Source organism: Triticum dicoccoides, chromosome 6B, assembly GCF_002162155.2.
Source record: "Triticum dicoccoides isolate Atlit2015 ecotype Zavitan chromosome 6B, WEW_v2.0, whole genome shotgun sequence".
In the NCBI taxonomy this organism is placed as follows: domain Eukaryota; kingdom Viridiplantae; phylum Streptophyta; class Magnoliopsida; order Poales; family Poaceae; genus Triticum; species Triticum dicoccoides.
Window position 1 is genome coordinate 121,608,618 of NC_041391.1, and position 15,843 is coordinate 121,624,460.

At 51.8% G+C, this 15,843-nt stretch overlaps 1 protein-coding gene across 2 annotated transcripts; it reads right to left on the reverse strand.

The window, feature by feature from the left end:
* Positions 1 to 1,167: 1,167 nt before the first annotated feature.
* LOC119325992 (coleoptile phototropism protein 1-like) lies at positions 1,168 to 4,558 on the reverse strand. 2 transcript variants are annotated; one of them, XM_037599707.1, is made up of 5 exons: positions 4,209 to 4,558; positions 3,903 to 4,060; positions 3,743 to 3,812; positions 2,835 to 3,480; positions 1,168 to 2,743 (listed from the first exon to the last, which is right to left on the reverse strand). In XM_037599707.1, exons 2-5 carry the CDS (start codon positions 4,019 to 4,021, stop codon positions 1,362 to 1,364), a joined length of 2,217 nt encoding a protein of 738 aa, XP_037455604.1. In that variant the 5' UTR covers positions 4,022 to 4,060; positions 4,209 to 4,558; the 3' UTR covers positions 1,168 to 1,361. The 2 variants fall into 2 exon arrangements, with proteins under 2 accessions (XP_037455604.1, XP_037455603.1); XM_037599706.1 differs by having other exon boundaries at positions 4,213 to 4,557.
* Between the last annotated feature and the right edge of the window lie 11,285 nt (positions 4,559 to 15,843).

The window sequence follows — 15,843 nt, forward strand, 5'->3', positions numbered from 1 at the left end:
GGCAGGTGACTGCGGCGGCCTCATACCCAGCAGACGTCCTGGTTGAGGAGTGCGCCGGACCGATGGGTGCCCCATACCCGGCAGGCGTCCTAAATGGGACCTCGGGTCTTAGATGGTAGGTTTGGCTGCGAGGTCTGTTTGGTACTAGGCTCAGACTATCAGCATCCCTTTATCAATTGGATAGGAGTAGCGATAGATGTTACCTAGACGGTGGCTTTAGTCTTACTGTTGTATTACTTTGTAACGTGTTGTGTGAAGAATTAATAAAATGGCTGCATACATCGTCCAGATGCAGATGCCGGGGGTCTTCCTCCATTTCTAATAAAAAAATTGGTATATTATGAAACTACGTTTCAAAATAGATCTACTGATACTAATTTAGTGTCATTAATGCTCCTACCTTTTTATATAAAGTTGGTCAAAACTTTATGACTTTGACTTAGAACAATAGCTAGATGTACACTTACTCGCAGATAGAGGAAGTAGCTTTTTCGACGCATCAATTTTTTTGCGCACACCTACACAAATGTTATCTCATCACAAACTTATACACGCAGTTGACTTGTAAACCTGCTCCCCCATCTATCCGCAGGCAGGGGTGGGTCTAGCCTGCGGACACGGATGCAGGAACCGACCAATCAAAACTATCCACATACAATTCAATCTGGGCTGCAACAGGCCGGACAAAATTTAATCAAACTGGATGAAATTCATTCAGGTTCGGTCATAATTTACATAAACAACCGATATTTTAGCCGAAAATCATTCAAGTCCCATCTGGTCAGATCGCTCGACATCGATGTCGGCCAGTGCATGCTCTAGGCTGACATGAATGCGGCGCGGGATGCGCCACGTGTGTTAGATGAAAAGTGTGGTAGAGACAGGAGGTATTTTTGGGTGGGCCACGGTTGTTAGACGCAGGCGTGGCAGTGGTCCGGACCCCGCAAAGCCCCCTCCACTTTGTCTCGGGTTGTGCAGAAAAAAGTGTTCGAACCGATTGACGGACCGATGCAGGCCCGCATTGGATGGTAAAACACATTCGAACCGCGTGGCCCAAATGGTTGTGGATGGTTTGAAGGTCAGTGTTGGAGATGTCCTTGCACTTGTGTAAGCTCCTAGAAGACTAGCAGCCATGTCTAGGTAATGCCACAACAGATTCCCGCCAGATTGAAAACATTCAAACAAACCAATTGCTGCAACTGCAACTGCACACAAGCAAATCAAAGTGCCAAGCTAAACACGCAGTCTGCACAAACGGAAATCACAAGCAAAACTCCATGGACAACATCTCGCTTCTCCTAATTAATCAAGCATGATTGACTGCATCTATCCCTGCTCAGGTAGCTCGATCGATTGATCCATCACGAGATGGAGTTCCTCCACCTCCTCTGCGCCTTCCTGGCCGCCTCGCCCTGCGCCGCCGCGTGCCCGTGCCCGCCGGCCCCCGCCGCCTCGGCGCCCGTCATCTTGGCCAGCCTCCCCAGCTTCTTCCACCCGTTGCTCCACGCCGATGGCCCCTGCTGCTGCTGCGCCTTGCCGCCGCCTCCGCCGACCTTGCCGCCGTGCTCGCCCGCCGGCGACTGCGTCACCTGCTTCTGCAGCGCGTCCATGTCGTGCTGCAGCTCCAGGTACTTGGCCTTCATGCTCTCCAGCTCGAACTTGAGCGTGTTGATGTCCTTCTTGGCCGCCGCCCATCCCTCCTGGAACGACTGCGGCGTGGCGTCCAGCAGCTGCCGCCGCGTCGGCGCCGAGGTCGTCCCCCCGTCCGGCGCTGCCTTGAGCGCCGACGACCCCGCCAGCGCGTTGCTGATCTTCACCTGCTCCGAGAAGAGCACCTGCACCACCACCCGCAGCGGCAGCCGCTCGTTCTGCGCCGCGTGCATGCACGCGTCGAACGACAGCTTCTGGCAGTCCATCACCCGGCACAGCCGCTTCCGCTCGTGCTCCGTCAGCGCCGGGTGCGCCTTCAGGTACGAGTCCACGGCGCGGTACAGCCCATCGTCGCAGGTGCGCGCCGACTCCGGGAGCGACTCGGCCAGCACCTGGAACTTGGTCAGGGAGAGGTTGCGGTCGCGGGACACCTCGGAGAGGTAGCTGTCCAGCAGCCGGGCCACGCGCGCCTTGGCATTTAGCCCCAGCCCCGACGACGATGACGCAGCCGCCGCCGCCGCCGCGTTGGCCGGAGGCATCCTTGCGCCCGCGGCGGATCCGTAGTACTCTCTCTCCGGCTGCGCGTGCGCCTCCCCGCGCCCCGGGCTGTACGACACCTGCTCCGTCTGCTCCTGCACCAGGAAGTGCTCGACGAGCCGCTGCACGAGGTCGACGTCGTAGGCGGTGTCGGCGCGGCCGACGGAGGGGATGAGGAGGTCGGGCAGCGCCGCCTGCTCGAGCTGCATGCCGACCCGCTTCTCCAGCTCCGTGACGAGTGCCGGGGCGGCCTTGAGCATGATGGCGAGGCGGAGCAGGCGGAGGAGGAAGCCGCAGGAGACGCTGTCCCGCTGCGGCGGGATGATGCTGATGAGGCTCTCCACCACCATGCGCTGCTCGCGCGCCGGCGCGCTGGTGGCGACGTCGTCCTTGCCACCCGGGCCGGCGATGATCATGTGGAGCCCGCCGGCCGCGGAGACCTGAGCCCACTGCTCGTCGACGCCGCTGACGGCGTGGGGGACGTCCTTGGTGAGCCCCGGCAGCCATTTCGACGCGTAGTGGGTGATCGCCGCGCCGATGAGGTCGAACCGCATGCCTGTCCGCCGGCGGGCATAAAATAGTTTAGAAAAGATAAATTTGTTCCTAGGTAGTAAAAAAAACTGAATCAAATCTAATAAATTTGTTACCTTTGACCTTGATGGCGGTGACTACGCGCACGAAGTGGTCGATCCGGAGAACGGACACGTCCTCGAACCACCAGTCGGACGGCGGCACGGGCTGCCGGCCGGGGCTGGACTCCTTGGAGCCGCCGCCGCCGCCGCCGGCGTTGTTCCAGCGGGGGCTCGCCGCGCCGCTCCGGGGCGGCCTGCCGCTGCCGGCGCCGGTGTAGGCCCAGCGGACGCCCCTGGGGTTGGCGCAGGCCTTCCAGGCGATGGACTCGCTGCAGCGGCGCACGATCTGCAGGTTCTCGGCCCAGGGCGAGAGGCCCTCGCAGCTCTTGAGCACCACGATGGAGTCGCGCCAGGAGGAGAGCACCACGTAGCTGAGGAACGCCTCCGTCTTGAAGATGAGGTTGCCCTCCTCCAGGTCCTCCGTCATCTCCAGGTACTCGGCGGCGCAGCGCAGCCCGGAGATGTTGGACGCCGTCAGGTCCACCGCCATGCCGTAGCAGAACCTGGCGGCCAGCTCGAACGAGTCCGCGCCGCCGGGGAGGTCGTCCAGCTCCGCCACGGCCGTGTCCGGGTCCAGCGCCGCCGCCGAGGCCGAGGCCGCGCTCGTCGCCGACTCGTAGATGACGCGGCCCATCTTGCCGCTCCGCGAGATCATGGGGTACTGCTCCGCAAGTACAACGCCGTGTGATTAATCAACAAATTATACATCGATTGTACTGTTGAACTGAATCAACTTGTGTGTAAATTACAAGGACGCGCGCCAAAAATTGTTGACTTGCTGCAGCGCAAGAGCAGATTTGAGAAACTAAAAGGCTTCTATTTGTGGCACTGCGTGAGCACAAGTAGAATGTCTAATGATTGAGCTGCTGGCCGGGTACACTTGTAGTTGTAGTCTGTTGGAATAAAGGAAAGGAGAGCTGTACCTTGTGAAGATGGAAGCTCACGTCTCCCACTTTGACAAGCAAATCGCTGGGAATATCGCTGTTGACATACCTGCTCAAATTGCAGGGGAGAAAGAACAAGAAGACGATGAGGTGAAGTGCACACAAGGAAACCTCCATAACTGGTGCCACAACCACATACCAAGAGTGATCTCTGCGAACGAAGCCGTCGGTCTTGAGCCCGTCGTGCCATTCGGAGCCGCCGACTCCGAGGACGGGGACGAGCCCCCGCTCGCCGGCGTCGCTCTCCGACTCCCACATGCTTCCCCGGCCTCCTCTCCTCTACGCGGGGCTTCTCTTCTGCGGAGCATGCAAGACCAAGGATATATCATATAGCCATGAAATACACATACATACGCGCACGTTTAAAATCGCCCCCCAAAAAAAGTCCAGAACGTGTAAGTATGCATGCATCTCTGCAAATATGTCATGGAAGTTGCTGACATACGTACAGCTAGCTGGAAATTCTCCTGCTTGATCTGGTCTTGCAGCTGCGACCGGATTGAAGAAGAAGAAGAAGAAGAAGAAGGAGGAGGAGGAGGGGCTGTGCTAGCTGATGAGCGTGAGTGGGATGATGTGTGAAGCTGTGAAGGTAGGCAGCAAGGGAGTGATAGGGGAAGAACATCGAAGATTGGTCCCGATGGATGGGGTTTATGGGGTGAGATCGAGAGACCACATGGAGTGTTTGTTTGCTATGCATGCCCAGGGACCTGGCTATTTTAGCTAGCCTTCTTAGCTGCGCATGTGTCGCCCAGTCGGCCTCTCACGCTCTCCTTCCACCATCGTCTCGCTGCAAAAGCCTTTCAAGCTCACTGTAACCTTGGTGTAGTACGTACTACAGTAGTAGTAATTAACTGATTAATGGGGTGTACCATCTCCCTCCTCATGTGCAGGAGTGTGTCTTAATTTGGCCCTGTTTGAGCACGGGCGCCGCTCCACAAGCGTCCCTTTAGCTGTCGGCAGCAGCGCCAATCATCCGCTTTCTCACCGTTCAATCCAAAGCAGTCGACGGTTCAGATTGCCCTGAAACAGGCGAACACATATTCATCCGGCAGTGCTGGTGATTGATTGATGTCAACTGTTGGTTTTCTGATGACTGAATTTTCATGATGCAGCGCATCTATCTGCCTGGTAGTAAAAGAGAAGGACGAACCTACGAGCGATTGCAATGTGGCATCCTTCCTTTTCATGGGGAAATCGTGTGCCCCCTTGGGCGCCACATGTGCCATACCGGTCGGCATCGTCAACAAGAGACGACGACGTAGCTCATCGCGCGGCCGCTCGTGCGCCCATATGTACGTCCATGCCACACTGTCACATGACTATGGCGAAATTGTTTCTTCTCCTCCGCTTCAGAGAAGGCTGGGATTACACAGCAGCAACCATCCCTTTCTTTTCTGGCCGTGGTCCATGGTCTTAAATTATACACTTTCAAGGGACAGTCTTTTATTTTCTTGGGCACTCCAAGGACACAGTCAGAACCAGACCCTGTGAGTGTTTCCGACGTGTCTATTTTGAACACCTATTTATTTATGCATGCCGTCATGCTTCTCGCTATCTTACTTATATTTCAGTCACTTGCATGCGATTGATGGAGATGAAGAGAGAGAGAAAAGAGAAAGAATACAAAAAAAAGGTGGTTCGGGATGGGCTACGTCGTACGTGGCGGACTGACCGGGCGCGTCCGCGAGCTCTCTATGCTCCCTACATCTGGTCTCCATATCATGGTTTGCAGACAGCCTGAACGTATAAGGATGATACGAGCGGTCCAGTTAGGTCAGTTTTTTCCCTTTTCTCTCCTATCAGGTCACTGGCCGGGCGTGTCCATGAAAATTTGAGGAGGCCGACTATAGATGCTCTAATCCGGCAATCCTACAAAGTAATAAAAGACCGAAGAGACTAGGTGAGTCTATGGCTAAGAGTATGTACAATTGAAAACCCCATTTTCGGACAGGGAGGAGGCATAGGAGACATTAGGTATGGAGGTTGAGCCCGGCGGATTTGCATGGAGGACGCAGAGGCGGAGTTAACACACCCAAGCCGTGGAGGCGGCGGCGCAGTTGAGGCGGAGCAAATGGTCATCCTCGACTCGATCCAATCTAAGCGGGAGGTGGCATCAAATTGTCATCGCCCAGCTCGCTGGCATAAGGTGGGAGCGGCTCTTCATAGACATTGACAACGAGGAAGAGAAGCCAGAACTTCGCCATGCCGCCAATGACCACGAGACCGGTCCGTCCAGCAAGGGGTCATCTACATCTTCGATGACTACGACTAGAATTAGGGCAGTTTGCTTGTTTGTTTCATGTAATATATTGTATGTATGATAAAAACATGGGATATGGTTAGAGTGGCGGACAAATGATGGGAGGGCCAACTCTGGCTGCGTACGTGTTCACACACTCCCGTGGATGTTTAGGGGATCAGATTTGCTCAGTCCAGTTGTAAATGCTCTAAGATGATGGTGGAGTAATCCGAAGACTATGCCACTGCTATGTTAAGTAAAAACCCTTCCTCAATTTACATCTAGGATCAATCTTCTATTTGGACTACCTTCCTCCCACTACTATGACCCAATGGGCATTATACTCAAGTGCGTACACTGTCTATTGTCTATAAGATCACATATAATTTAAACCAATATTTTAAATAGCTAGCGAGACCCTTCTCCAAATGCTACACAAGTTATAGCGCGCTAATAGCGTGCTATATTTCAAAATAGCGTTTGCAAAAAAAATTAAATATATCTAGAAATAAAGTATTTAAGCAACTAAATTTTTTATAGGAGCAAGCAATATATGCATCTGATAAAAGGAGTGAGAAAGCTAGTGGGAGAATCTGATAAAAGGAGTGAGAAAGCTAGTGGTCGTGGGTTGGTTTTGGCCTACTGGGCTGTGCTTATTTCAGTTTTGCAGGGTCTACACGTTGTTACAATGTTATAGCGTGTGTAGCGCGCTAATTACGCGATTAGCGCCGCAGCGTCCGATTTTACCAAAACGTAACGTCTCCCTTTCAAATATGCTATAACCGCGTTATAACGGCGAAATAGCGTGCTATTTAAAATGTTGATTTAAACTCGCCTATATTTCGGCATGTGACTTATTGCTCTCTTTGGCATAAATACTAGTCAAAGAAAAATAATCGTTCTCAAGGGACTCAATGGATGTTGTAGCTATGTTGCGCACTGCATTGCTCTTTTTAGTATCTGATGAGGATACAGACCTGGGGTAGGGTCATAGGCCTGACCTATACGTCCTACCCAAGGTCCCTACCCTAGAAAATAAAAAGTCCAAAAGACACCAAGAAACCCCCAGTCAAAGATGTCGAGTGCAATCCACTCGACAATCATGTCACTCGGGAATCCTCCTACCTATTGTCACTCGACCACCCAAGGAACCACTCGGTCAACCAAAGACCCAGAGTCACTCAGCATTGTAACAGGCAGGCGTTCCTCTGTAGTATTTAAGGTCATCAATAGCATTAAGGCTAGCGTTACCTGTAACGCCCCTACTTTATGTACATTAAGCCCCTTGTAATGGAGGATGGCGGGGGCCCTGGCGCACTCTATATAAGCCACCCCCTCCTCTGGGACAAGGGTTCGCACCCCCTGTAATATCACACACATAATCCAATCGACCACCTCCGGGCACTGAGAGGTAGGGCTGTTACTTCCTCCGAGAAGGGCCTGAACTCGTAAACTTCGTGTGTACACCTTCACCATAGCTGAGATCTTGCCTCTCCATACCTACCCCCCTTTCTACTATTAGTCTTAGAACCACGACAGTTGGCGCACACCATGGGGCAGGTGTCTTAGCGACTTATTGGTGAAGTTGCAAAAAATTTCCGATCATCATCATGGTTTCCGGCGGAGGATTGGCTGAGGGCCACGAGATCCGTCTCGGCGCGCTCGTTTTCATCGCCGACGACTCCACTTGGTTTCAGGAAGCTCCCCTTGACGTCGAGGCGCTCCCCATCCGAGGGGCGACGCACTTTCGCGCGTGCGTTCGCGGTGTCCTTCTCCGGTAACCATCGACTCGGTATCAGTCGGCTCCGATGGTGTTTTCCCTCCCTGTTGTTCGCTGCCGCAAGCGATCCGGTCGGTCGCAGCTTCAGCAGTGGGTGAAACACGCGGTGGCTCAACGTTCGGCCACCCATCAAGTCACGGCGATCGAGCCCGACGAGACTCTCCACGACCTGTTCGATCTATCGACTGGCTCCATGGAGACCACATCCGACTGCGATAGCAGCGACCCTGCGGCTGAAGTCTTGATGGTCGACGGACCACACAGTCCACCTGGTTTCCGCCGTAAAGACGGCGGAAACGGGGGCGGCGATCTGTTGCGCGTCCACGAGGAGTACCATCCCGAACCCCTCTCTTCACAGCAGAGGGAAGAACTTCGTCGCCGCAACATGGATGCACTCCACACGCCCATCGTTGGAGAAACCCCCGAGGCCCGGGCCTTGGAAGAGGTGCGCCTGGCTAATTTAGCTGAGCACACTCGACTGGAGAACCTTCAGCATGCTCTCGACGAGCATGCTCGGGAGCGGATCTTTGAATCCAGTCGACGACAGCTTTTTCCGCCTCCACCTAAGGTATACCGCACTCTGTCGTGGAATTGTCACGTCAGATGTCCTCGTGAAAGGACTTAGTTGTGGAGCCATCGCAACTAGGAAGCTTGAAGGGGTTAATCGGGACAAAGGACACGAGAGGGTTTATACTAGTTCGGCCCCTTACGGTGAAGGTAAGGCCTACGTCTAGTTGGGTTGGTATTGATGTTTCGATGACCAGGGAGCGAGATACGCTATGCCTGGCTGTCGATGAGTTGTTTCTTGCCCTAAGCCGCCAGCGGGTCGTCCCCTTATATACACGGGTCGATGCCCTGTGGCTTACAGAGTCCCGGCCGGCTTATAAACAATGTCCGGCTCGGTGACTAGTTAAGTCTACCTTATGATACAAGTAATATTATTACAGCAGTTTACTACAACCGGCCTTAAGTCGCATGTGAGCCTTAAGCTTCCTATGAACCGTCATCTTCATGCCTTGTATTGGGCTTATGTCTGGTGAGTCATCTTTGCGTAACCCGGCCCCTCCTGGGCGGCTTACACAAATAGTTATGTCCCCAACATTAGGCCCCAGATTGATTTGAACCGGTTCATGTCAATCTTAAAATACCTTATGAACCGCCATGTAGTCTTTTATCTCGCGCGAAGGATTTTAACCCGCCGTGACGTCATCATCTAACTCTGAGTTAAATCTCTGTGACGTCACATCTTCAACGGATCTTTGTCTTTATTGACCATCCCGAGAATCGAGGCGCCAGAGCCGCTGGATAATGAATGTTATCTCCTCGTTTTTCACGCCCGTCCGGTCAGTCTTCGCTTATAAATAGAGCGACCTAGGTCTTCCCTAGTCGTCTTCTTCCTCTTGCCTCCTCCCGTGCTCTGCCGCTGCCACCGTCGAACCCTCGTCTTCACCGACTCAGGCCGCTGCATCAACCTGACTCCGACCAGAGATCGACGGCGAACCTCCACGGCGCATCCGCATCTGTGAGCTCTTCTCATTTCCTTTCTCAGATCTACGTTAGGTTCTTGCCGAGTTCGTCGGTGTTCATCACTGCCCGATGCAAGCCTTCTCTAGTTCTTTCCTCCAACGCCCTGTTTAGACCGTAAAAACTACATAGAACTGCTGCGGTGCTTGCTTGTATTGATCCCGCGCAGGAATAGATCTCATTTCCCTTGTGTAGAACCCCTTTTCGAGTATATGAGCTTCTCTGCTTTGTTTTTAGGTCTAGGAAATTTTCTTTCCAGGGCAATATTTTGATCCAGAGTAATAACTGTCCTCTGTGAAACTTGTCTTCATCACCCGGAAAACCTCCTCTGGTAAATGTCCTGAAATACAACTGTCAAGGTATCCAGCTTAAATAAATGATACAGAACCTTGATTGCTCCTCATGACCCGGAAATTTTTTGAATTGCACTTGATACTTGTAGCGTCTTAAATACTGTTGCACAGTCATCCTTATATCATTAGGCCCCTCCTTAAGCCGCCACTTTAATCAAAATTTTCCTCCCGGGTTAAAATTGAACCGGATCTTCTTGTTTTTCCATAGGCCAATTGCTGTGATGGCTCCTAAGGCTACCAAGGCCCCGGTAACTTGCAATTGGGTTCCATCCACAGTGACCAATAGCAAACTAGCTGAGTTTGTAAAGTCTGGGCATCTACCAAAAAAGGACGTCATCTTGTATCGTGCCCCTGACCCGTCTGAAGAAAAACCTCACCCCAAAACAGGGGAAGTAATAATTTTTACGGATCATATAAGCCGTGGATTTGCTTCTCCCGGCTCAAAATTCTTCAGAGAGGTTTTAAATTTCTTTGACCTTAGACCTCAAGAAATCGGACCCAATTCCGTGTCAAATATTTGCAATTTTCAAGTCTTCTGCGAGGTGTACCTGGGAGAGGAGCCAAGTCTGCTTTTGTTCAGAGAACTTTTTTATATGAACCGGCAAAATGAACGTGCCAACGAGCCCAGCCTTGAGCTTGGCGGCATCTCAATCCAGCGACAGAGAGACTGTCTGTTCCCTTATGCTGAGCGACCGAGTCACCCCAAATCTTGGAACCAGACGTGGTTCTACTGTCAGGACACTTCTCCGGCTGATGAAAAGCCTCTCCCCGGCTTTCGCGCCCTGCGCCTTGAATCTAATCATCCGCTACCAGACAAGCTGACAACCCTTGAACACGTGCCTCTTAATTCCACCATCAAGAAGATTAAAGCTCTATTGGGAAATGGTTTAAACGGCATCGATCTGGTCCGGGTCTGGGTCACTTGGCGTATACTTCCATTAAGCCGCCGTCCCGGCTTAATGTGTACTTATACTGGAGAAAAGACGGATCCGCAACGCCATAGCCCTGACGACTTATCAGATGACGTGGTGGATGCTACAACCCAGTCACTGCTGAAGGAGGGCACTGTGACGAGCAACGCCTTCGGTTTACTTCCATTTTTCAAGAACAACCCGGCCCCTGCGGTAAGCTTATCAATCATAACAAATGTTTACGGATATATGATACCTTTCTTGATACTCATAATTCTTTTAACTTTTTCCACAGGCTGGTGATGACTTTTGGAAAGCCAAATATGACCATGAAGCTGCCAAACAAGCCAGGACGACCAAGAAAGCTGAAAGGAAAGCCGCCAAGGTAGGAACCTCAAAGAAAAAGAAACCCAGCGCCTCCGACTTACTCAGATTGGAGGATAGCTCTTCAGATGAGGAAGAGGTAATTTTTAATTTTTCTTAAGTCCCTTGTCATCACCTGACTGACATTTTATCCTTTCAGGAGGATACGGGGAACAGTCGAGCAGCTAATGAAGAGGTATCTATAATCTCCTCCGACTCAGAGCCTTTGCCAAAGCGAAAGACCCGAAGGGTGACCCGGAAAGTAAGATTTTCACATGCACTTGCTTATCAAGATCCTCAATTTATTTTGAAGCAACAACAGCTTGAGAACCGGAGGCAGACCCGGAACAACAAGGATGCCGAACTCTCCTCTGGCTTACCTGATGTAACCAGGAAGCGTCGAACTAAGGTTATCTCCGATTTACGCTCTGTCTTACCTTTAGTAGGCTTAATTCGTCGACCTCTCAATTCATCTGACTCCAACTATCAGGATACCTCTCCTTCTTCTGGTGAATCCATGCAGTCGAATATGCCGACTTTCAAAACTGCTCCCGGGTAATTGTAAACTTATGCACTTTTTACCTTATCCGTGCTTGCGCATTCATCCTTGTGACGCCCCCGATTCAATCATACACTAATCATGCACGCAAATGTGTACGATCAAGATCAGGGACTCACGGGAAGATATCACAACACAACTCTAAAAATAAATAAGTCATATAAGCATCATATTACAAGCCAGGGGCCTCGAGGGCTCGAATACAAGTGCTCGACATAAACAAGTCAGCGGAAGCAACAATATCTGAGTACAGACATTAGTTAAACAAGTTTTCCTTAAGAAGGCTATCACAAACTGGGATACAGATCGAAAGAGGCGCAGGCCTCCTGCCTGGGATCCTCCTAAACTACTCCTGGTCATCGTCAGCGGCCTGCACGTAGTAGTAGGCACCTCCAGAGTAGTAGTCGTCGTCGACGGTGGTGTCTGGATCCTGGGCTCCAATGTCTGGTTGCGGCATCCGAGAAGAAGAGGAAAACGGGGGAAAAGAGGGAGCAAAGCAACCGTGAGTACTCATCCAAAGTACTCGCAAGCAAGGAGCTACACTACATATGCATGGGTATATGTGTAAGGAGGCCATATCAGTGGACTGGACTGCAGAATGCCAGAATAAGAGGGGGATAGCTAGTCCTATCGAAGACTACGCTTCTGGCAGCCTCCGTCTTGCAGCATGGAGAAGAGAGTAGATTGAAGTCCTCCAAGTAGCATCGCATAGCATAATCCTACCTGGTGATCCTCCCCTCGTCGCCCTGTGGAAAAGCGATCACCGAGTTGTCTGTGGAACTTGTCTGGGTGTGTTTTATTAAGTATCCGGTTCTAGTTGTCATAAGGTCAAGGTACAACTCCAAGTCGTCCTGTTACGGAAGATCATGGCTATTCGAATAGATTAACTTCCCTGCAGGGGTCCACCACATAACCCAACACGCTCGATCCCATTTGGCCGGACACACTTTCCTGGGTCATGCCCGGCCTCGGAAGATCAACACGTCGCAGCCCCACCTAGGCACAACAGAGAGGTCAGCACGCCGGTCTAAATCCTATGCGCGTAGGGGTCTGGGCCCATCGCCCATTGCACACCTGCACGTTGCGTACGTGGCCGGTGAGCAGACCTAGCAACCTCCATTACAAAGGAAGTTGCGTTAACGCAGTCCAACCCGGCGCGCGCCGCTCAGTCGCTGACGTCACGAAGGCTTCGGCTGATACCACGACATCGAGTGCCCATAACTGTTCCCGCGTAGTTGGTTAGTGCGTATAGGCCAGTAGCCAGACTCAGATCAAATACCAAGATCTCGTTAAGCGTGTTATGTATCCGCGAACGCCGAATAGGGCCAGGCCCACCTCTCTCCTAGGCGATTCAACCTGCCCTGTCGCTCCACCTCAAAGTAACAGTCGGGGGCCGTCGGGAACCCAGGCCCACCTCTACCGGGATGGAGCCACCTGTCCTTCCAGCACCCACATCGGAATCACCTGCGGGTACTCAACGAGCTGACCCGACTGTAGTCACCATCTGTATAGCATGTATGTATGTATAATATATACCCGTGATCACCTCCCAAGTGATCATGACCCGATAGTATAGCAAGGCAGACTGACAAGCATGTAGGGCCAATAATGATAAACTAGCATCCTATACTAAGTATTTAGGATTGCAGGTAAGGTATCAACAGATGTAGCAACAATGTCAGGCTATGCATCAGAATAGGATTAACGAAAAGCAGTAACATGCTACACTACTCTAATGCAAGCAGTATAGAGAAGAATAGGTGATATCTGGTGATCAAGGGGGGGGGGGGCTTGCCTGATTGCTCTGGCAAGAAGGAGGGGTCGTCAACACCGTAGTCGTACTCAGTGGCATCAGCAACGGTCTCGGGGTCTACCGGAGACGAAGAAGTGGAAGAAACAGTAAATACGGAGCAAACAAAGCAACACAAAACATAACGAGGTAATACGCGGTGCTAGGTGTGCCCTAACGCGGTAGGAGGTGATACCGGCGAAGGGAGGAAACATCCGGGAAAGTATTCCAGTGTTTCGTGTTTTCGGACATATGAACTGGAGGGGGAAAGTTGCCTGTTCGCTATGCTAAAGACGTGTGGCGGATGAACGGACCACGTATTCGGATTCGTCTCGTCGTTCTGAGCAACTTTCATGTACACAGTTTTTCCATCCGAGCTACGGTTTATTTTCTATTAATTTTAAAAGATTTACTCATTTTTAGAATTTATTCAATTATTATAATTCAACATTATCTAGCATAGTGCATGCTGACGTCATCATGATGTCAGCATGACATCAATAGTCAACAAAGGTATTGACTGGGTCAAGCTGACGCGTGGGTCCCAACTGTCATTGAGTGTTAATTAACCTAACAAATTAATTAACTAACCTAAGTGATTAGGTTAATCTAATCAGGATTAATTAAGTTAATTTAGTTGATTAATATTTTATTTATTATATTATTATTTTAATTAAGTTTTTTATAAAGTTCCAGGGTGGGGCCCCGCAGTCATACACTAATTAGGATGGGGGTGGTTAGCAATTAGGGGATTAACCCTAATCTAACAGGGGGCGGCCCCACTGACCAGTGTCTCTAGCCAGCCCCTAGTTGTGCCCGCTCGCACACAGCGGGGCTCGGCCATGGCCGTGAGAGCGCAGGGGGAGGGGGAGCAGTCGGGCGCGGCGGGGTGCGTACGGCGCGGAAGAAGCAGGGGCGGCCACGGCCATCGCCGGGTGCGGCGTGGACGCGTCCGGACGAGGGGCGGGCGAGCACGGCCGTAGCGCGGGGCTGCGGACACGCGCAGGCGGCACATGCAGGGCATGGCCGGAGCATAGCAGGGGGCACGGTGAGGTCGCGGTGAATTTGGGACGGCGCGGGCGCGTTCGATCTGTAGGGGAAAGAAGAGGAAAAGGCGGACGACAGCTCACCCGGCCCTGCAGATGTGCATAAGCGGGCTCGGGGAGGAGGACGAGGACGGGCGAGGTCAAGGCGGCGGTGCTCCGGGGAGGTGGTCCGGTGGCGAGCGCTGGCGGCGGCCTGGAGACGAGCCGAGGGCCGTAGAGGAAGGAGACGACGATGGTGGACCGCCTGGACGCCGTGGCGTAGCTCAGGGTCACCGGTGGCCGCAGGGTCGATGAGGGCAGTGGCGAACGGCGCGGCGCCGGCGGCGTTCACCTTGGTCGATGCAGAGGCGGGGGCGTCGCGGCGAGAAGGGCTCCGGGGAGGAGGGAGATGGGCGACAACGACGAGCAATGGGGGCGCCGGCTCGGGCGGGGCTGCCCGGTGTGGAGTTGGGGACGCCTCCTGCGACGGTGGGTGGCGTTGGGGCGCCGGGTTCGGCCCGATCCAGATCGGGAGAGGGAGATGGGATTGGGGGAAGTGAGGGGGTCGTAGGGGAGCTAGGGTTACGGGGAGGGAGTGATAAGGAGGCCCGACTGGGTCTGGTGGGCCGGCCGGTGCGGCAGCCAGCTGGGCCGTTCGGTCCAGCGTGGGGAGGGGTCCTTTTCCCCCTTTTTTGTATTTATTCGTTTTCTGTTTATTAGCTTTCTATTTTATTTTCTATATATTCTTGTTTTATAAAACATACAAGTAGTACCTAAATTAGTGTTACAAAATACCCCAATGCCACAAAAAGTTTTGTGACAAAAATAAAATAGTTTAGTAATTTATTAATTGTAAAAGGCATTTAATTAATTGCTTTTGCTGCTGTTTAAATCCTTATAGTTTATTTAAGCATTTTAATAAAAGCTTGGTTTCTCCACCATAATTGCTTACGATTTATTTGAAACAACCCGAACATTTTAGTTTTAATTTTTGAAAACTTTTGTTGTTTGCTTTTCTTTTGAATTTGAATTTGAATCTGTTTCTAACTAACGCGAGATTAGCAACAATAATCGAGGTGACGTGGCATTATTAGCATAGGTTACTGTAGCTTGATTATCCGGACGTCACAATTCTCCTCCACTACAAGAAATCTCGTCCCGAGATTTTAGAGGGGAAGTGCGGGGAAGGGATTAGGTTACGAAATTCTAACGGGTCTTGATGGTCTTGGTTACTCTTCTCAAAGAGGTTGATCCATTAAGTTGATCTTCTCCAGGTCATCATCATGAAGTCGGCATCCTTTCTTCAGAAACTCCAACGTACTTACGAATAGGTAAGGGGCAGCTCGGCTATGACAGAATGCTTATGAGGGAAACAATCGGGGGGTTAGCCCACGAATGAGCATAAGATTATCTCTCGAGTTGAACATATAAAATACATCGAGACTAAGGTACGAAGGTACAATAAGAGGTTCCAAGCGGATAGATAGTTGCTCGAAGTCTGAACTAGAGTGAGAAAGGGGTTCAGAGTAGCGAGAGT

Excerpts from the sequence above, each read along its gene's own strand:
- LOC119325992 (XM_037599707.1), bottom strand. The coding sequence starts at position 4,021 with ATGTGGGAGTCGGAGAGCGACGCCGGCGAGCGGGGGCTCGTCCCCGTC. Across the intron at positions 3,813-3,902 it reads GTTCGCAGAGATCACTCTTG|GTATGTCAACAGCGATATTC; the intron begins GTATGTGGTTGT and ends CAATTTGAGCAG. Across the intron at positions 2,744-2,834 it reads CACCGCCATCAAGGTCAAAG|GCATGCGGTTCGACCTCATC; the intron begins GTAACAAATTTA and ends GCCGGCGGACAG.